The 21360-nt window shown below is 39.7% G+C and overlaps 1 protein-coding gene across 1 annotated transcript in view; it reads right to left on the bottom strand.

Moving 5' to 3' along the window:
* Nucleotides 1-432: 432 nt before the first annotated feature.
* MTMR6 (myotubularin related protein 6) overlaps nt 433-21360 on the bottom strand; it is a 41341-nt gene continuing 20413 nt past the window's right edge. The window contains exons 8-14 of the mRNA XM_006274422.4: nt 18838-18947; nt 15763-15888; nt 13946-13995; nt 12217-12417; nt 8991-9125; nt 8781-8907; nt 433-6656 (exon numbers count right to left, since the gene is read on the bottom strand). Coding sequence (XP_006274484.1) covers nt 6408-6656; nt 8781-8907; nt 8991-9125; nt 12217-12417; nt 13946-13995; nt 15763-15888; nt 18838-18947 — 998 coding nt within the window. The 3' untranslated portion in view covers nt 433-6407. The remainder of the gene's footprint in view (nt 6657-8780; nt 8908-8990; nt 9126-12216; nt 12418-13945; nt 13996-15762; nt 15889-18837; nt 18948-21360) is intronic.

Below are 21360 nucleotides of genomic sequence, written 5' to 3'. Positions count from 1 at the left end.
GCTGGGGGCCAGATCCAGGGGTAGCTGCAGGCCAGATCTAGTCAGTTGGCAGGCTGGATCCAGCCCGTGCGCTATATTTTGCACACCCCTGCCTTACACAATCACTGGGATGTTCAGGAAGCAAGCACTGAAGAGCACTCTTTTCTTGAAGATGGATTCAGTTCACTAGGTTACCCTGCCTCTGCTTAAAACAGGCTTGGCCAAGATACCAGCTCTGTTGCAAAGTGAGCTATCTCCATTTAAGTCTCCTGAACCTACAAGTTGTTGAATTCAACAATAAAATGGATACGTAGACTGCAGAATGGCTTGTGCATTGCTGTCCTCTTCCATATCTTCTGATATGGCCTTCCCATAAAAACATTACATTTTGTTCCAGAGACTACTCAGTGCCATTATTTGCAGGCTTGGAAGCAAATCAACTCAACGGTCAGATTTGCAAGGTTAAGATAAAACTTTATTTCAATTTTCAAAACATATACAAGTAAAATACACATTACAAAATTCTACTTGCTAAAGGTTTCTTTCCCCGCCAGCAATATACATCAAAGCATGAATCCAGCCTAGAGGTAAGTTACTTTTACAGAATGTAAATATACAAAGCAATAAATAGTTATGGATTAATACAACAGCCAAACTATTTTCAAAGATAGTCTATTATGCAAAGTTCTCTCTTCTACTACCACTCTGAGTCTCCTTAAAATAGCCACATTTTTAATTGAAGTGTGATAAACTTATTTAATAAAGAGAAAGTTTAGAGAGGCACTAGTTTCTGTACACCAAAGAAAAAGAAAAACCCTGAAAGGAAAAGGTTGAAGTAATGTTTTTCAAGTTTACTAGTTCTGGGTAAGATCCCTGAGAACTTAACCCGTTTTCTTAGAGAAACTACCGACAAAGCGGTTGTCAGGACAAACCATTGAGATCAATCTGAAACAGATGGAACAACCCACCCAATCAGGGTTGCTGCTCAAGCAATAAAAATGCTTGGGGGGGGGAGGGGCACACCAGTGGGGGACACGCACAGAATATTTACCAAGATCACCTGCCAACCTATTTAAAAGAAAAGCACTTGGCAAAGCTCTATGTGGAGATACAAGGCAGCAGTAAATACATGCATGTCAGCTCTGTGAAGATACAAGAGACTTCTAGCAAGGGTCAAAATTGTAATCCCATCTCCTTATGCCTGTTGTATAAATGACCTGAATAGTGGTAGATTAAACAAGATTACAGAAAGTCCTATGCCATTTCCCATGCTGCCACCATCAAAAAATATCAAGGTAAATTATTTCCTACTCAAAAAGCTAGCAGATGAAAAGATAACTCCCTACCAATGTGGTACGTGACATCCAAGGACAAACTACAGAACTATTCAAGTGCAAGTGTTTGATGGAATCATTCCGGGAATGCTCTGAGGTTTGCTTCCAGACCCCACAAGTACCTTCTCCTCAACTCACTTGGCAGTTCCTTCCCTTACCCACATTACATGTCATGGTCCAGCATGGTCCTGCTTTTAAAAGGGTGCATGTGTGAGACGTGGGGAGAAAGAGTGTAGCAGACAACCTGACTAAGGCTTTTCTTAAGATTGAGCCATGTAAAAGAAGTTGAAACCACTTTAAATTAGAGCAACATCACAACTTAAGGTAGCACAATTTTATATGTAGACATTTAAAACAAGCCAAATGGAACAGTCATTAAACCAATGCTACTGTGTCATTAGAAAAAGCTTTTTGAGTAATGGAGAGGGATAGCTGCATAACTGTAGTCTTAATGCACTGGGATAGCTGCTGTGCCTCAAGGATACAGTTAGCAAGCACCACAACAAATAATGCTTTCAGCAGCACTCTGCTTTACTAATGGCAGTAGAGCAGTCCTGTGGGTCAGGACTGTCCTGTGGGTTCATGCTTTTCCCTTGGTGCAGACCTGAATACAGACATCCCTACAGGCCCAAAATCTTGACTAGAGCAGCCAAACCCTCCTGGAGCTCTAGTCAAGTTAAGAGTGAGCAACAATTCACTGCACAAGTCAGAATAAAAGTCACGTGAGAAAACATACTGGTAGTTCTTTCAGCCCATGCTGTACTTGTTTGGGAGGATGGACTTCAGATTGTATAGGGGCCAGCAAACTTCCATAGCATTCATTAAAAAAAAAAAGTTACATAACATTTCTTCAATTGTTTATGACACTTTTCTTGAGAGGGCAGTGGATAAACACAGCTTTTCTGGCCCTGTTCCCTCTTGATAAGACAGCTGCAGGGGCCTTTGTAACAACTCTGCATCTATTATGTGCTTTTAACAATGTATTAGTTTCAGAGTCATAAGTTATCTCAGAGCTTTATGTATGTGCTACTGTGACAGTGTGATAAAGAGGCATTCAAAAACAGCTGGTGCTGAAAATGATACTTAAGCATGTCCTTCAAGAACTTACTACGTTACACACGCACAGTAGAATCTGCATAGATAAGGGAACAGCATCTCTCCTACTCCAATTTTAGTTTTGTTGCTGAAATAAATTTTACACTTCTATGTAAAATATGGTGACAGGAAGCTTGGTTAAAGGGATGCTTTTGTAGATTTCTCTGTAAATGGACAGGCTAGACTTCAGACAGCTTTCACCCTAGATTTAGGTCACTAGTAATTGGACATGTGTGGAAAAATGCACAAGCTCAGCTCAGTGTTGCTTAATTAATTTTCTTAGTATGCTGATTTGGCAGTTGTCCGACAAAACAGAACAGTTGGGCATTTAGAATGGTATTAAAGAGGACATCCCCACAATAATTAACCCCCATCTATACACCTTTCTTGGGGGTAAAAATTACACTTTGTTCTTCAGTTCATGTGACAACTTAAATAATTTTTCCATGCTAGAAAATACGTTTGTTTTGTTTTTAAACAGGCAGATGGGTTGACAAAATAGCACTAGTTTGGTCTCAGTTCATTTATTCTAGAATATCCAAAGCACGACTGAAACATACTTAGCTCACAAGAAACTCCAAATCCCTACTAAAAAACTCACCAAATGTGTCTTCAAAATTTGACACGCTCTAGATGCAGTAGCTCCATGAAGCAGGGCTTGCCACAGCACCTTTCCAATACCTGGAACATACCGAAGTCCAAAACCGACACAGAACTAAAGAGACTGAAAGAGACAGTTCAAGTACTCTATAACAACTCGAGGTACACTATCTACCTTTCATTATATTTCTTTCCTTTGATATAGCATTTCTATTAGTAACAAAAACACCCATCTTCTTGAATATTATAAGCTAGTGAAATTATTTTTTCCCCTTGCTCCTTCCAGTAAACTTATACTCTAGCCCTCTACCTAACTAGAATTAAATAATCAATTCCTTCTTAACCTTTCTGAAGGACACTGCATAGCCCCAGCAAGCTAAATGGTTGAGTCCTGACAGTAGTGCCAAAATTTAGGTTGGACCTTATTTTGCCATTTTTTACTTACTTCGCTACAGGTGACTTCCTGATTTTGGCATAAACCTTAACAGCAAGAGAAAGATGGACAGCAGACTCTCTGCATGAACTTCTTTCACTGGTGACCTTGGGGGCCGAGTTGGCAGGCCTTCAGAAAGACTGTTCGAGCCAAGCAAGGTGACTTGTTCAAAGCAGCCTTGTAAAATTCTCTTCCTCATTTAAGGAGAGCAGTTTGTTTGGAACAGAACAAGGTTATAGGGCAAGCAGATTTTTGCCTGAGCAGGTAGTTTTTCACAATCTTCTCATTCAGCTTACAATGCCTACGCCCTAGGATCTAAAATAGTGTCTTGCTGATCCCTTTCATGCTCAACAACGCCCCCTTGGGAGAAAAAAAGTCAAGAAGAACCGATGAGTGATTTCTGCATCCCAAAGAAGAGAACAGGTTTACTCCTTGACAGACATCTGAGTATGCATGTATTTAAAGCTCTGAAGTAAAATATACACATGCCACAAGACTGGCAAACAGATTAATACAACCTTTAGAGTCCATTAACAACAAACATGACAAGCAAAGTACATGGCACACCACAATAAAAGCCAGACAAGCATGTGATAACGCTAATCCTGTTTGTTTTCAGTGCTAAACCTATGTTGTGTGCATGTGTGATAGGTCAAGATCATTTGAAGAAAAAAAAAAACAAACTACAGGACCAAGCTGCCAAAGCCAGTATGACAGAACAAGGCACAAAAAAACCTTCCTTTACTGCAGACCTGTAAGACACCATAGTGCAAATATATAAACTCCACCGCAATGCTTGAAGTGGGGAAGGGAGAACATGCAGTATAGCTCTGTCGATATATTTTACTGAGCTACTATGAACATTTGAAAGGTATTTGGGTGAAAATTTTGACAAACCCTGCCTTATAGATAGGGGTGTATGTACACAGGTATTTTTTCTTTAGTGAATGAAATGGACAACTGAGTAACACTCTGGCTAGGTGTGGGCAGACAGATATCCTCATACAGCTTTGCCAATGTGACCTGATCATAACTCGTACTGCCCTGGTTAATACAGCTCTGGATCTCATTTAGGACAGAGATAGACCCTGCCAATTGTGGGCCATGCTGGCAATTTTATCAAAATAGATTTTAGGGATGATATGAGACTAAACTCTTTCACCTGCAGCCAGAAGTGTAAAGCTAGTGGCATTAATCTACCACCAACTAAGGAATTTAATACCTTTTGTTGACTATACCTCTGTGTAAGCATTAAGTGCTCACACTTTACTATGACTTTTTTCAAAGCCAATTTTACTTCTTTGACTTGGGCAAAAAAGAAGAGTAGAGAAGTAATCGGACTCTGTTCATACTCAGCCAAAATCCCTTTCTTTTAGTGGAAGCTAGCAAAGAACCTAGGGAAAGGTTTTCTTTAGCACCAGGTGAAATGCACAGTATAATCCTTCTCAAACTTTCCTGTTAAAGATTAGTTTTATCTCAGGTTTTGTACTGAACTCAGGTTTTTCATTTTTCCAAATGAAAGTATTAACTGGCTTCCCAAGGGATATGACTTCTGAAAGGCTGCGTTCCAAATAGTGACCTTTAAAAAAAAAAAAAAATCAGCTGCTCTGTACACCTGGCTTGTTCATGTGCTCCTCACTTTGAGGCCAGAAACAGTTTTTGCCCCTCTCTTCAATTATCTAAAAAGTCTGTCTTTTTGCAGGTTTTGGACAAGAGGGGCTGTGCTGTTTTGTGAAGCTCATTCGATTTAAAAGGGTACTCTGTATATAATAAATACATCTCTTGTACAGGTTTAACCTGTACGAGAGAGGTATTTAACTTCTCACGAGATGACAGAAATCAGAATTCTGGGCAGATGAAAGGGGGAAAAAAGGCTGTTTGAAAGTCTATACAAATTAGTAAATTCTGCTCCTCAAACTTCTCATTCCAATGTTCAAACACAGAGCATCATACACTGTTGCAAATTTCAGGACAGGTCTCCAAAGGGAACTTGACCACTGTTTAAATTAGCAGAATACTATACAAGAAAAAAACTTCTCCAATTTTACCATTTACATGTTGTACTGCTGCCCACGATACTCACTTTGCCACAACAACATCAAGAACTGTATGCAAATTAGTCTCACTTAAACTAAGTCTCACTCTGGAAACTTAATCAGTTAACATAGCGTATTACAATTTATACGATAAAGGCATAGGAAAATGAGGAATAATCATCAGTGGTTACTGATAGAAGATCTAACATTTTATAGCTTAATTTGCTGACTGCATGTAACTGTTTAGGCTTGTTACATTTAAGTCTGAACTGGTTTTAAGGAAAGAACAATTCAAGCAAATACCAGTGTAAACAGATTCATGTTACAGGCTGCAATAGTCAAGGACTAGAAGGCTACTGATTTGACAGATTTAAGGCCAACTATTATAGTCTGAAATATACTGAAGTTTTTTCATGGCACTTTAAACATCGAAAGTTAGCAGTGTATGACAAATTAAATAGGGTGGATACATATTTATATTGTATACTATATATATACACACACACGCGCACACGTACAGCTTCAGTGCCTAAAATAGCAGGTTTGTCAAGTTTCTTTGATCACCCAAGAGTAGCTTGTGAAACCATCTGTGTTTGGCTGCCAGGAACATATCAAAGTATCATTGCTGTTTTAGGTAATCTAGTGCAAACTGACTTGTTAAATCCAAACACATACTGCTCCTTAATTTTAAGTTACTATGAATAACCAAATGCCCCTTTAAAAAAAAAAAAAAATACTGCTAAATTCTAGTAATGATTTCTCAGAGAACAGCAAACACTTAACAACCAGCATGCTGTTCTATTCTACAAAAACAAAGCTCACCATTATACAAATTTGGTTTTGGTCATGCTGCAACAGATCATCTTCACAATAATCTGCCTTGCATTTCAGTCTGTCTAGGAAAAAAAGGAGCACAGCTCCATGTTTCAGTTAGCAGGTCATCCTTGCCACTCCATACTCCAAGCTCACAACAGCAGGTTCAGCTTTTGAGAACTCCTCCATATATTCACTGTAGCGATTGTCTGCTGTGTTGCTGCCCTCTATAGTTCGAATGGCATCATTCGCAGGTAACAGAGGTTGCTCCTTCTTAAAGCACTGAGTTTTGAGTGTAGGATGCACAGACTGTAATGGTTCCTTGGTGAGGACTGCATTCTGTTGCTTATTTCTCACTTTTATTTTCTGAAACAACAGCAATTGTTAACATTTTTTCTTAGTACTGTTACATCATTTCAGTGAATAACATATTTAAAGATTAAAAATTAAAAAGCAAGTGAATTAAATCAACACTTTAGACATAGCTTGTCCAAAGCTATGTTCTAGCTGGCCAGTTTGCTCTTTTGAACAATATCTTGGTAAAGTTCGGTGTGGGGACCACAGAGTGGAACTTTAAAATTGTTTAGCTCTTATGCTGGGTATTTAGAATGAAGGAGGAAGTGGAGCGGACCGGAAAGAAAAAGGGAAGACATTATTCAGTAGTACACATGCAGCTTCCTATATTCCCCCACACTTTTGCCACAGAAAAACTGTCATGGCTTCTGGGTGTAAGACAGACCCTATCTGGGAATATTTTGAAGAAGTTCCTTCCCTGGGTAAAAAAGGAAAACGTGTCAAGTGGAAGCAGTGCAAGAAGGAGATGCAGGGCCTAACTGCAAGAATGAAACATCATAATGAAAACTGCTTATTGGGAGAAAACAATGTGGATGAAGATACGGATATGTCTGAAGAACAATGTGGATCCACTGGATAGTAAATTAAATAAATCACTTTGCAATGCATCATTCTTCAAGACTCTCTCTGCCTTTTATTCATAATCAGTAGGGTCAGAAGGGACCTCAACAGATCATCGAGTCCGACCCCCTGCCCTGGGCAGGAAAGAGTGCTGGGGTCAGGTGACCCCAGCCAGATGCTTATCCAGCCTTCTCTTGAAAACCCGCAAAGTAGGAGAGAGCACCACCTCCATTGGAAGCCTATTCCCAATTTTGGCCACCCTTACCATGAAGTTTTTCCTGCTATCTAGCCTAAATCTGCTCTCTGTCAGTTTGTGACCATTGTTCCTTGTTACCCCCAAGAGGTGCCCTGGTGAACAGAGCATCTCCAATCCCTTGCTGCGTCCCCCTAATGAATTTGTAGGCAGCCACAAAATCTTTGTTGAATTTCCTTTTTTGCATACAGCCCATCTCTCCAATTTATGATCAACCTTTTAAGTTCTATTTCTAGACTCCAAAGTGTTTGCAATCCATCCTAGTTCTGGAGCACGCTTTCAGAGCAAGTATAACAAGTAGCAGGTCAAGATTCAGATTAAATTATTTTTAAGGAAACTCATACACGGAACGAAAATAAGGAAGTTCACAATCATACTTGGGGTAATAGTTAAAGGTTTCAGAAGACAATCTACAAGCTTTAAAGAAGAGGTTCTTTTGATCTGGATAAATATTTTGCAGGGATTAGCTTGATGGCATTCTTGTTCAGAAGCTTCACTTTCCATAGGAGGAAAATAGTTTAGGTTCAAGTGTCTGAAAAATTTTGCAAAATTTGCATTTCAAATTTTATAGTAATTAAGATGATGAAAACCTTATTTTTATCTATCTAAGCTTTTTAGAATCAAAATATGTCCTGCTTCATGAGTTTGTATTAAAATAAGATGACAAACTTAAAGGACTGCACCCATACACATTTTAGCTGCATGTTCAAAAGACATCTTTCCATACACCCTCTATCCCCATTTACTATTACTTCATGGACCTGGTGGAACAAGAGAGGAACCAGGAAAGTACAGGAGGCAGAGCATGATTTCATTATCTGCTTTTAATAGATCATCACACCTTAGGTGCCTGGTGAGTTTGACTGAAAGATGGGAGAAAATAATGGAAAGGGGAGCCTGATGCCTTTCCAATTGTGGCTCAAGTAATTAAAACATTTTTGGCCTCCTTAGAGGATAATACTGTGCGACCCTAGTCTAATTTAATTATGGGGGTCTAGCCAGAGAATAGCCATCTGGGATACAATCAAACCAATACTGAACTGCTCTTGTAACATGACACTTTTCCTTCTAACTGTAAAATATAGTGGGGAAGGTTCAAGGTGTTTTTTTTCCCCCCTAGAGGAGAACATTTAGATCAGGCTTACTCCTCCATATCATACAGTACACTAATATAAACACCAAAATCGGATGCATTATAAATATTAAAAATGCAAGGCAGTAAGAGTGCTAGGTTATATAGTAATGAAACTGGTATAATTATTAAAATATTATGAATATAAATGTTACTCAAATCACAGCAGAATAAGTTTCATAATACTTACAGCTTCTAGCTCTTTCATGTCTTTCTCCAACTGTTTATTTTGTTCACTCATGTCCATAATGAGATTAAATACTGACTGCCTGGGATGCATAGTGCGATCAAACTGATGATACATATTTCTCCAAAACCTGCGTGCACAAAATCCACTGGAGTTTTAAACAAGCCAGACTTGACAGAAGTGAAACAAGATATTGTACCTAAGAAAACTTACTTAAAATTGAGGGACACAGTGTTTGGCTCCAAAAGGGTATGCTTCTGAGACAAATCTGGATTGTATAGAGGATTTAGATACTTCTTTTGTTCATCCAAGAGAAATGGCCACAAAGAGTAAGTCTTCTCTCTCAATCTTAAAACAAGCAGAAGTGTAAAAATCAATCTGACTGCAGTAAAAATTTAAGTGCTTGCTTTTGGTCTTAAAACTCAGCTCTCCCTCAAACCAATACATTCAAGTTGGGAGTGCTGCCTTTTACCTTTATAATTAATAAAACATGGTCATAAATTTTGCCTGAACCTACATCCATTTATCCTATCCACCCATCTTCCCTTTTACCCAGGTGTCCAGGCACCGAGTATTCTTGGGATAACAGAATTTCTGAAACTGTCCTTGTAGGTCTCAATTCTTGCCAGGAATTGCATAGTGGGCACATCCGGAAAAATGCAGATGTTTGCTTTCCCCAGGGAATACCGAGGCCACATGCACTCTGGTACGTAGCAGGTTACCCCAAGTTGGGTAGAAGAGGCTAGGGCCAGCAATTGTGCTGGCCCCAGCAGCCTTACCTAGGGTCCTCCCAGGGCTGCAGCCACAGCAATAACCTTGGCCAGTAGCTGGAGTGTGGCTCCAGCTGGCCAGGATCCGGTTTTGGGCGGCACGCTCTGCTGCCACTTGCACCACTCCAGTTTTTTTGGACGCATTTTTTTTCACCCCAGCATCTCCTGGGATCAAAAAAAAAAGCCCCTACGCTGCAAGGTAGCAGCTTTGGGAACACCTGCATGTGCAGTGTATGCTGGCGCACATAGATCTGTAGCACCACATATCGCACATTCATACTCGTCTGGATGCAGCAACTGATTTAATTAGTAGTTATATTCTCAAACTGATTTTCTGGAGACAATGAGTGGTGTCTTTACAGTTGAAAACACAAATGCATTTTTCAGCACCAAATTGTGTTTACAGGAAGGTTTTGCAACTGGAATCTAGGATATCCTCCCCACAAACCAAGAAGTGACTGACAAGAGGAACAAGAAGGTTAGGGAAAGTGTGGGTCTCTTACTGAATGGGGGAGGCAACCCAGTGACAGATGGAGGAGGAAAAGGCCGGAGTACTCGATGCCTTTTTTACCTCAGGCTTCACAGGCAGTCAGCTCCCAGATTACTGCCTGTGCACTGTCCAGGCACCGAGTATTCTTGGGATAACAGAATTTCTGAAACTGTCCTTGTAGGTCTCAATTCTTGCCAGGAACTGCATAGTGGGCTGGGGAGAAGGTGAGCAGCCCTCAGTGGTGAATCAATAAGTTAGGGACTATTTAGAAAAGTTGGATGTGTACAAGTCCATGGAGCCGGATGCAATGCATCCGAGTGTGCTGAGGGAGTTGGCTGATACAGTTGCAGAGCTGCTGGCCATTATCTTTGAAAGCTCATGGCAATCAGGGAGAGGTCCCAGATGATTCAAAAAAGGAAAAAAACACAGCGCCAGTCTTTAAGAAAGGGAAGAAGGAGGATCCAGGGAACTACAGACCAATCAGCCTCACCTTGTTCTCAGAAAAATCATGGAGTAGGTCTTCAAAGAATCCATTTCTAAGTATTTGGAGGAGAAAAAAAGTGATCAGGAACAGTCAGCATGAACTCACTAAGGGAAAGTCATGCCTGACCAACCAGACTGCCTTCTATAATGAAATAACTGGCTCTGTGGATGCAGTGAAAGCAGTGGACAAAATATACCTCAATTTCAGCAAGATTTCTAATAAAGTCTCCCACAGCATTCTTGCAAGCAAACTGAGCAAGTATGGATTGGACGAATGGACAGAAAGCTGGCTAGATCATCAGGCTCAATGGGTAGTAATCAATGGCTCGATGTCTAGTTGACAGGCAGTATCAAGTGGAGTGCCTCAGGGTTCAGTTGTGTTCAATATCTTCATTTAACAATCTGGAAGATGGGATGGACTGCGCCATAAGCAAGTTTGCAGGTGACACCACACTGGGGGTATAGTAGGTCTAGGATTCAGAGTGGAGAGCAGGGGGTTGGATTCAGAGTGACCTTGACAAATTGGAGGATTGGGCCAAAAGAAATCTCAAGAGATTCAACAAGGACAAGTGCAAAGTCCTGCACTTCTGACGGAAGAATCCCATGCACCAGTACAGGCTGAGGGCTGACTGGCTAAGCAGTGGCTCTGCAGAGAAGGACCTGGGGGTTACAGTGGACAATAAGATGGATGAGTCAGCGGTGTGCCCTTGTTGCCAAGAAGGCCAACAGCATATTGAGGGAAATGATTCTTCCCCTCTATTCAGCACTGGTGAGGCCACATCTGGAGTACTGTGTCTAGTTTTGGACCTGTCCCCCACTACAGAAAGGATGTGGACAAGTGGGAGACAGTTCAGAAGAGGGCAACAGAAATGGTGAGGGGGGTAGGGCACATGACTTATGGGGACGGGCTGAGGAAACTGGGTTTACTTAGTCTGTAGAAGAGAAAACCAAGGGGGGATTTAATAGCAGCCTTTAACTACCTGAAGGGTGGTTCTAAAGAGGATGGACCTAGACTGTTCTCAGTGGTGACAGATGACAGAACATGGAGCAATGGTCTCAAGTTGCAGCCAGGGATGTTTAGGTTGGGTATTAGGAAAAACTCTCTTGCTAGGAGGGAGAGAACTGGAACGGGTTACCTAGAGAGGTGGTAGAATCTCTATTCTTGGATGTTTTTAAGGCCCGGCTTAACAAAGCATTGGGTAGAATGATCCAGTTGGGGATGGTCCTGCTTTGAGCATGGGGTTGGACTAGATGGCCTCCTGAGGTCCCTTCCCAACCCTAATTTTCTATAATTCCATGACAACTTCAATTATTTGACAATAATATTAGGACTTGTTAAACAGGGAACAATTCTGAACCAGAAAGTAAACAATATGACTTACATTTTTTCAAAAATAAGTTAAAACTGAAGAAAAAAAAAAACCACAACATTTTTGGGGAAGATACAAGACATCTGGAAGGCCTTGAATGCCCCCTCCCTTATGAAATATTGTTGTAACTTTTCCCCTCAGAGTTAGAAAAAAGTTTTCAGCCTCTAAAAGCCTGAGAACACTTGCTGTTTCCCAGAGCAATTGAACCATTTTTCGATATTATAAATCATGTCCACTTGCTTTTATTCAGAGTCCAAGATGAAGATGTAAAGAAGTTCTTATTTAAATGGAGCAAATAAAGAATGTTTACAATCAAGTCAGCTTACCTGAGTTCTTCTCGCTCTTTTTGGCAGTTTCCAAGGAAATTTCCAAACTGGCATGAATGAACATGTTCATGAATCTGAAGAAGAAAAGCCTCGTTGTATTCAAAGGCTTGTGGAAATTGCTCTGTCAGATTCCACACACATTCTAAAAACTGGGTGAACACTGGTGAGATTTCCTTCAGGTCCCCATCCAATTGACAACATCTACAATAGAGTTCCATAAAGAAAATCAGAGAAAGTAAAAGGGTAAACAAAATCCTCATAAATTTGTCTAGACAGAAAATATGCATTAATTTCAGTAAGATGCACCTACACTGCAACTCCATTCAAGGCGAGTCAAGATCTGGAAGGACACTGTGGGGCAACACACCTTGGAACCCTGGGGCAAGGAGGCCCAAACAACAGAACAAGAATCCACTGCAGCATACACCTGACATTTTTGTTTTCAACTTTAAAATTTAATTGTATCTTATGTAGTTCAAGGGAAACTAAATAAGCTTTTGAGTAAAAGTGTGCCTCATTCATTTACATCTGTTGAAATCAGTCTCTCTTTTTATCTGGGGTTTTCAGTGTCACAAAATATAACTATCATTTGCTACAGAACTGCAATTAAAAAAGAAACACAGTACTAGCTCCTTTACATTTCCAATTTTAATACAATATGTTTAGAGACTACCAGTTTGGAATAAGCTAGGAAACCTCAGTGAGATTATCATTTCAAGTACCATAGGTGGACAACCACTGTTCTCAACAATACAAGAGAAAGAAATTAGGAATTTACAGAACTGATAATGAGTTTTAAATGTCTAACTTAATATGGAGCTCATCACCAGGACCTGAGAGTTAACTTATTTGTAACAGTTCATTAGTACATTCTAAAGGAAACAGAACAGACCATTTATTTAGCCTAGAGCACATTTAGAGCTTCATATACTTGGAACGGCTAAAGAAGTTTTATACATTTAGATTTGTAAACTCTACACATGTACAACTGTATTTAAAGTGATCACACTTGTTGAGCACCAAATTCTCATTAAAAGCACTGCTCTACTTTCCTTGTCATTTCAAAGAGCAAGAGTAAGAATATCTGCCATGTCTTTAAGAACCTTAATTGCTTACTTATCTATTTCCTCTATTGTCATGTAGCTCTTGAAAGCCATAGAGTTCAGAATTCCTATATGGAAACAATTATCCTGTAGGTATTCAAATAAGTAAGATAATGCAAGATGCATTGCCTATTGCAAAATTGGCTTACTTGTTGTCAAGAGTTCCATCAATGCTACAGTAATGTTTAGGCATTAGACTTTCACACGTTACCATATTTCTTGCATACAAGCAGCCTTGCTATATCTTTTTGACAGGCAAAATGAAGGAAAAGAGATCTTTCCTTATAGTAACTTTGTAGCAGCAGTTAGGGAGCCAAGCCTGCTCATTGTTCTGCTCCCTGTGGCTTCCTGCAGTTTTAACAGTAAATGGCAAAACCTGCTCTTACTGTATTACTTGCATATAATGAGCACTCCAACTTCCAGCAGGTGGTTTCTGGGAAAAGGATTGTTGTATGTGAGAAAATATGGTATTAGATTAATAAAAATACATACAAATGTAAATGTTAATATAAAACACTAAGCCTTTGTTAATAACATACTTATAGTTAAATTCACTGAGAAAATGGATACAAATCACTAATTGACAAATCTGCAAAATTTTGCTTTGGCCAATGAGAATGATCTACCTGTCAGAAAATTTGTGTCCAAAAGAGATCCAGTCCTTTTCTATTAAAACCTAGAGAGAGAAAGAAAGAAAATTTGATGTAAAGAAATCATGGAACTTCTTTGCTTGTGCATTTATCTTTAACTATCCATTGACATGCACCTCATTTTCAGGTTCAATTTATTTACTACACTAGAGCTCAGTAACACCATTTTGAGTCCCAATGGCTTCATGACAACTTTTGACTACTAAAAATGAATCACTCAAAAAGAGAAAGAAGTGTGCATAATATATTTGCAACCAGTCTGAAAGCTATTTACATCTTTTAAAAGTGTAAAATGTTTAGTTGACTCAACAGCTTAAGTGGGTTTGTTAAACCAAATTCACTATAGAAGAGCTTAATGAGGTCATATAAGCTGACTTCTGCAAACTAGGGAGCAGGTGAAAAAGTGCCAGATGAAGATATTCTTATATGTACTTGTAATTTAAAATATTTATAGCAATATATGCCAATATGCATCAGTAGAGTATGACTTCTACATTTTGGGAACATTGATAGCACCATGTGCTACAAGAAGCATCAATGTAGGTGCAATGCAAGTCAGTTGGTGGTAACTGGAGAAAGTCATGGATGGTAAGAGGGGAAGCCTCCCCTTCCATGGGAGTATTTAGTAGATTCTATAAATATGAGCTGTTATTAGCAAAAAGGATTGCCTTAGCATGGGGATAGGGCCATATGCCCCAGGGGCTATGCTAGTGCGAGCCACAGACATCTGGGCTACACTCCCAGGCCCTGTAGCGGGTAGTGTGAAGTGGGGGGGAGGGACAGTAAGGGAAGGGGGAGTTTCTGCCTACTGCCCATACTAGCAATGCCACCCTCTTCAGCTCCCTTGCTGTACTGTACCATGGGGTCACCCAGTACCATGGGCTGTACCACCACACCCCTGGGGTGGGAGCAGGAAGAGAAAACTGAGGGGAGGGAGGGAGGAGGAACCTAGAGATCTAGGCTGAGGCAGGAGCAATTAAGTGGGGCAGAGGTGCAAAAAGAGGTGGCAGCAGCTTCATAGGAGCTGCATAGTAACCCCTTACAGGCTGCATGCAGCCCCCAGGGTTCCATTGGGACAGCACTGCCTTATCAGATCATATTTGCATCTTGCCCAACTGATCAGTACCAAATGCCATACGAAAGTTATTAAAAAGCCGTAATTCTTACTCCATGGTGGACACGTCCATAACAGAACCATCTCCATAATTTCAAGCAGTTAACAGGTTTATATCCCCTTTACCCATGAGAAAGTTTGATGGTTTGGGGTTTGTTTTTTTACTCCTACTAAACTTTTGGTTTTAGTAGTATTTATGACACGTTCTATATACTACTCATTCTATTAGTTTTAAATGCTGCCTTTCAAATTCACTGAATTCCATGAAATAAAGTGTGTGAACAGGATACCAGTTGACAATATCAGTATCAGGTACAAGATTTTTGCCAAGGTATTTTGATGATTTTTGAACGCAGATTATGAAGTATACTAGTAGACTGTGGATTACCAAAATTACTACTTTAGCTTACCTTCAGGTTCAGTACATGGCTACTTTGAATGCACACACTGATGAATAAAAAGTTTATAATGCTTTTCCACGTAACTTGATATAGCTTTCCAATGGGAGACATGCAGACAGACTGTTCCGATTTGAACTTGTTTATTTTACAAAAGCAAAATAAACAAAATTAACAGGCAGTAATTTATCTATTCTGTTATACTTTACATTTGGAAGCTCATATTTTCATACCCTAGACTTAAAGGCAATTGAATTTAGCCATATGAAAAAAATGCTCACCATGAATCCTTTAATTGTCCTGTAATAGGAATCCAGTAAGAGAGCACCAAGGGAACAAACTTGGGAAGTCCTGTCCCAGCCATCAGAGCAGTGCACTAACACACTTGCATTTTCAACTACTATTGCCTGCAAAATGAAAATAAATCTTAGTAGCATATGTTCCAGACAAGTAATTTCTTAAATACAATTCAAAAGTTCAGTTTATTTCACAACTTGCATGACAGTACTTATTTAGTGACAGCACTTGAGGCTCACCTGGCAGTGCACAGTGTGTGATTTCTGGCTGCAAACCATGTTGAGCAGTGCCAATGTTGGGAATTTCCCTTTGCAAAGCTATCAAGCTCTGCATGATAAAGACAAGGTTTAGTTCCCTCTTTGCTCTTGAAACTAGGTCTTCATTGTCTACTATTTGTTCACAGCCAAATATCCAGTAGCACCTAGTCTCAATAGGCTGCTAGGAAGAGGCTCAACTATACACCACAATCTCACAAAACAAATATGGGGTACTGGGTATTTTTTAAAAAATTCTGTCCATTCTACTTCAAGAATTTAGGGGTATGAGAAAGATTCAAACAGGAAGCCATGCTTCATTGATCTAAATATTTGCAAGTCACATTTTGACAGATGTTAGCTTTTTAATTTCAAGTAATCCCAAGCCTACTTTAAAACACTCCAGTGCTACTTCAGGTGGCAGAAATCTTTATGGCAAGAATTACTGCCTCAAAGTTTTCCAGCTATAAGCCTAGCAGACATGATAATGTCATATTTACAAGCAGCAACACACTTCCCCCCCACCCCCCAAACATACCTGTATGTGCTGCTATGCTACGAGAAAAGAAGTGTAGTACAGATTCAAGTATGAGAGAGAATGTTTTCATGGACATTACAGCTGAAAAGGACACTGCAAGATCATCAGGTCCAGCTCTCTGCCCAAGGGGCAGGAAGTCTGCTGGGCTCAAATAATCCCAGCAAGGTAAGCATCCAACTGGGTCTTAATGACATCCAGAGTAGGTGATTGTACCGTTTCTGGGAGAAGACTATTCTAGACTCTGGGGACTCTGACAGGAAAGCAGTTTTTTTTTACTATGTTCAGCCTAAAACGGTCTTCCCAGAGTTTATGACCATTAGACCTCAACTTCAAGTGGGGTGCCCTGGTGAACACATGTTCTCCCAGTTCCTGATGCACACCCCTTACATACTTATAGGCTATGACCAAGTCCCCCTGAGCCTTTACTTCTCCAGGCTGAAGAGTCCCATGCCTCTCAGCCTCTCCTCATAAGACTTGTTGTCTTGCCCTCTGATCCTGTGTGTGGCTCTCCTCTGGACTCTCTCAAGCTTCGCCACATCCTTCCTAAAGTGCAGAGCCCAGAACTGGACACAGCACTCCAGCTGCAGCCTCACCAAGGCCAAGTACAGCAGGAGATGACTTCCTGGGTCTTGCTTGAGATGCATTGATAGATGTAAGCCAAGGTTTTGTTTGCTTTGCTGGCTGCAGTATTGCATTGGTGGCTCATGTTCATCTTGTGGTCAGTCATGACCCCCAAGTCCCTTTCAGTCGTGGTGCTAGTGACTGTTTTGTCTATGGAGAATTTATCCATAGGTGGAGATGTGCATGTAAAGATTCAGCAGAAAAATGTTTAGAAAAGTGTATAATAAGAGACTAGTGTAAGGTGATAGTTGCTAGGAATGGTCATCTAAGAAAAAATACCAGGCACACTTCAGAGTAGCTTTAAAGCATAAAACATGCCTAATTCAAAAGTAAATACCCCTCTTAAAAGTATATGACCTGCACATACTTAAATATTAAAGCCAGTAGAAGTTCATGAACTAAATATCCCAATTAACAAGGGCACTCAACTGTTACCCTACCCTTCCAAGGTCACAACCAAAACAGCTCCAATTCACATAGTTAGTTACACTAACAGTGATTCTCAACAAGGGAATCATGGCATCCAAGATGCCACAGGGTACCATACAATGGTAGCACTTGTGTGCAAACACCTACACATGATTCATAACTTAAACCCAGAGATTTCAAATAGAAATCCAAAGTGTCACAAGCATTGTGCCCTGTTGTGGTTCGAGTTCTTTGCAAAAGAATTACACACTTTTCTTTTTTGACTATGGAAAAAAAAAAAAGAGGAAACTAAGAGCTGACATTCAGAGCGGTCTTGAGTCTAAAAATGTTGAGAACCACTTCCCTACCGCATGCTATTCTGTGACTAGAATACCACATCATAGCATTTTGCCAGCCTGTGAATTAAGTCATGGTTTTTGTTATTATTTGAAGTGTGTTTGCTGCAATTTTTATTTCTCTTTCTATTAGTATAAAGTTTGTTACTTAACACCAATTGTAAAATAGAGGTTGCAGTAAAAACCTGCTTACCCTATCCCCTCTAGGCCCAAGCAGTTCTTTGGCAGATGTTTATTAGATTAAACTGGGGAGGAGGGCAGTACTTGGAGTTAGCCGATTTAACTATCTAAAGGAAAGCTGCAATCAAACTACAAAAGTTAGAACTGATTTCCTTAGCATCATGGCCGTGTGAAGCACTCAACTTTTAATAATAATTTCCTCCAACTCCCCTTCCCCCCACCCCTTATATATATTTGATGGTTAGATCTGTTATAAAAATATAGCTAAGCTAACATCCTTTCACCACAGTACAAAGGGGGCTGCTTCACATTCAAAAGACAATTAAGACACAAAACAGGCACATACCAGTTATTTTTTCTGCCAAATGGACTTGCTGTAAAACTACACAACTAAGTTATACAGTTTTCTGTAAGCAGCATAGTTTAGATCAGTAGTGAACAGAACACACTTTTGCCCTTTTGTGGGGGGAGCTGTTGTGTGCACCAAACTTTTGTTCCATTACAGGCACAGACTAGTTTCCAATAATTTATTCAGTAAAAGTGTAATGTCCGTACCTAGCACAATTACAACAAAACACCCAACAGAGCAAGTACATAAATCAAATGTTATTATTTTTGCTGCAGGAACAAGTCAAGAGCATGAAATACATCCTCAACCTCCCACACCCCCACATCCCAAAAAAGATGAGGTGTGCAAGTTACTTTGGCCAAGACGACAGCAGCATCCAATACAGCTTTGATATGACGCAGCCAGCCAGAGTTCTCCAAGCCAGACAAAAAATCATTGACAGACAAGCCCCTTATACCACTGACTGAAAGACAAAAAAATAAAAAGGCATTTAACTTCCTATCACTGTAAAAGGGGGGGGGGGGGGAATGCAAATATCAGGCTACCTTTCTCCATTTTAGAAAGGTATTTAAAACATTATTCTCTCTTTTCAAGAAGTTTTAAATTCTCAACACTTCAGAAATACAGACAGAAAAATAATACATTTCTCCGTATAAAAAAGACTGCAGATAGAATGGGTTATAAAATAGAAAGAAACTAGGTCTGCATTGCCAAAAGGGTACAAGGACAACATTTGAGTAAATAAAGTTAAATCAGTCACAGTAAAAAGTGCTACTTGGCCTTACAGAGCAGGACAGCACAAGGTAAATAACTCCACAACCCTAACCCACCAAAATATTTAAAGGGAGTAAATCATTTCCAGACTATATTTAGAGTACTGAGCAACCTATAAAACTGCCAGAATAAAATGGGTCATTTTTTAACAAGAGTAATCTGAGTGTAGTATTTACATAAATGGAAGGGAAAGAGGGGAAAAAAACAGGGAAAAAATAAAGTTCTTTCTGTGTATGTCTCCAGAACACATGTACCATTCTTGTTTAATGTAAACTCCACCATCCTACCCTCAATAATGTACAATAATGGAGGAAGGGAAATGAAGAGCATCCTCAGTCCTGCAGATGATATCAATCTGAGGACACATTTCCAGTAGTATCATTCATATTGTTTTTTTACTCTAATGTAAAATCACATCAAGATATGGAGTAGACAGATCAGCTCTCCTAGAGCAACTGCATGCAGCATGTCATATTAGTGTCTTGATATTACATGGCAGGGGAGATGGTAAGACCATTAGCCTTAAGCAAATAGTTCCCTAGAATAACTGTGGACAAATACTTACACAAGCATATTCTTACTGCACATTTACTAAGAGTAATTTACACTGGATTCAACTGAGTTAAACCAGTAGAGGGCTGTATTTTATGTAGCTGATCCTTGGGGTAATCTATCTTCACAGCCATGTTAACAATGTATCTGTATCTCATGTAACCATCTTTTGGTAATGACTTCTGATCTGCAATTCAGCTTTTAGCATAAGGGTTGTTGGTTGTAGCTGTGTTACTCTAAGGCCATAAGCCTACAGTTTTTAATATAAACATTTATCTGAATGCCAAGCAATCAATGTGGCTTGACCTAGAGCATGGAAAGCAGAATAATTTGGATCAATTGTCTTTACTGGATAAATCTAGGCATCAAAAACAATGCAATTATTTACTGGATGATATAAGATCACATGCCCCCTGAGCTAAAGTATATTTCTTATTTAAAGGAAGCAAAGATACAGCATACTTAGCACAGACGTCTTGCAGCATAACTACAAATAAAAAAAAGAATCCCTTCACCAACTAAAAGTAGAAAATATTTCCAAACACGTTAGGAGACCTATACTAATAGTTTCTGTAGAACATAATTTTGTTGTAAAACAAGCCCACAAACCTCCTCAGCTCCCCAAAATTAGCTTTTGTAGTTGGCAAGAAAACCTTTCAAAGGGAAAATGATGTTGCACACTTGCAAAACCTGCAGATCTTTGCTTGCTGGCCTCTTTTCCAAGCAAAGCTATACAAGACAGAACACTGACCCTTCAAACAGCTGGACAGCAACTTTTTCTTCAAGTTGTGGTTGATACGGTAATTTACAGCAGCAATACTAAGCAGTTGTGTTGGGGGCTTTGAATCTAGGAAAACAGCAGTTGGAACATGGCCTTTTTGAATGGGATACCAATCCCATGAGATCTAGTAAAAGAAATGCCTTTCATGTGAACAGATCCTCGATGGCCATTTTATGTATAGATAAGATTGAGACTCCTCTGAATCTATTACTTTATCTTGACCATTGTGCCAAATAGGGTAGCCTTGTAGAATAATTTTCCTGCTATTTAATATCTTGAACAGATACAGAACATGAATTTCCTTTGTCCGATATCAGTCAGGCTGTGAAAGAAGGATTTTAGGTGTGAGTACTTGTAGCCAGAAGTAATGTCTTCACGCGGCAGACTGATATATTTCAGTATGCTGGAGAACCTGAATTATCTTGATTCCATTAACACTAAGTAAATAATCATGGAAGAGTTTGCTCTTATTCCATAAAAGACCCTTGGAATCAAGTGAATTTGCAGGGGGAAGGGGTAGGGGGAAAGCATAAAGTATTTCTGCCAAAGAAAAATCCCATTTCAAGATGTTGCAAAGGATCATTGCTGATGTCTCACTTGTGACTGGAAAGTTGCTCACTAAAGCTGTTTAGCATAGAGACAAGTTAGACTCAGATGCACTGTTCCCTATCCTGATGGCCTCATGACCTAATGGGAAAGGTCCTGCCTCTACATCCTGGTTTTGAAAGACATGGTTATTATTCTGTCATATTTCCATACATCAGCTTTA

Source organism: Alligator mississippiensis, chromosome 1, assembly GCF_030867095.1.
Source record: "Alligator mississippiensis isolate rAllMis1 chromosome 1, rAllMis1, whole genome shotgun sequence".
NCBI classification, from domain to species: domain Eukaryota; kingdom Metazoa; phylum Chordata; order Crocodylia; family Alligatoridae; genus Alligator; species Alligator mississippiensis.
The sequence above is the reverse complement of the archived record's forward strand: the minus strand, read 5'-3'. Positions and strand labels throughout refer to the sequence as shown.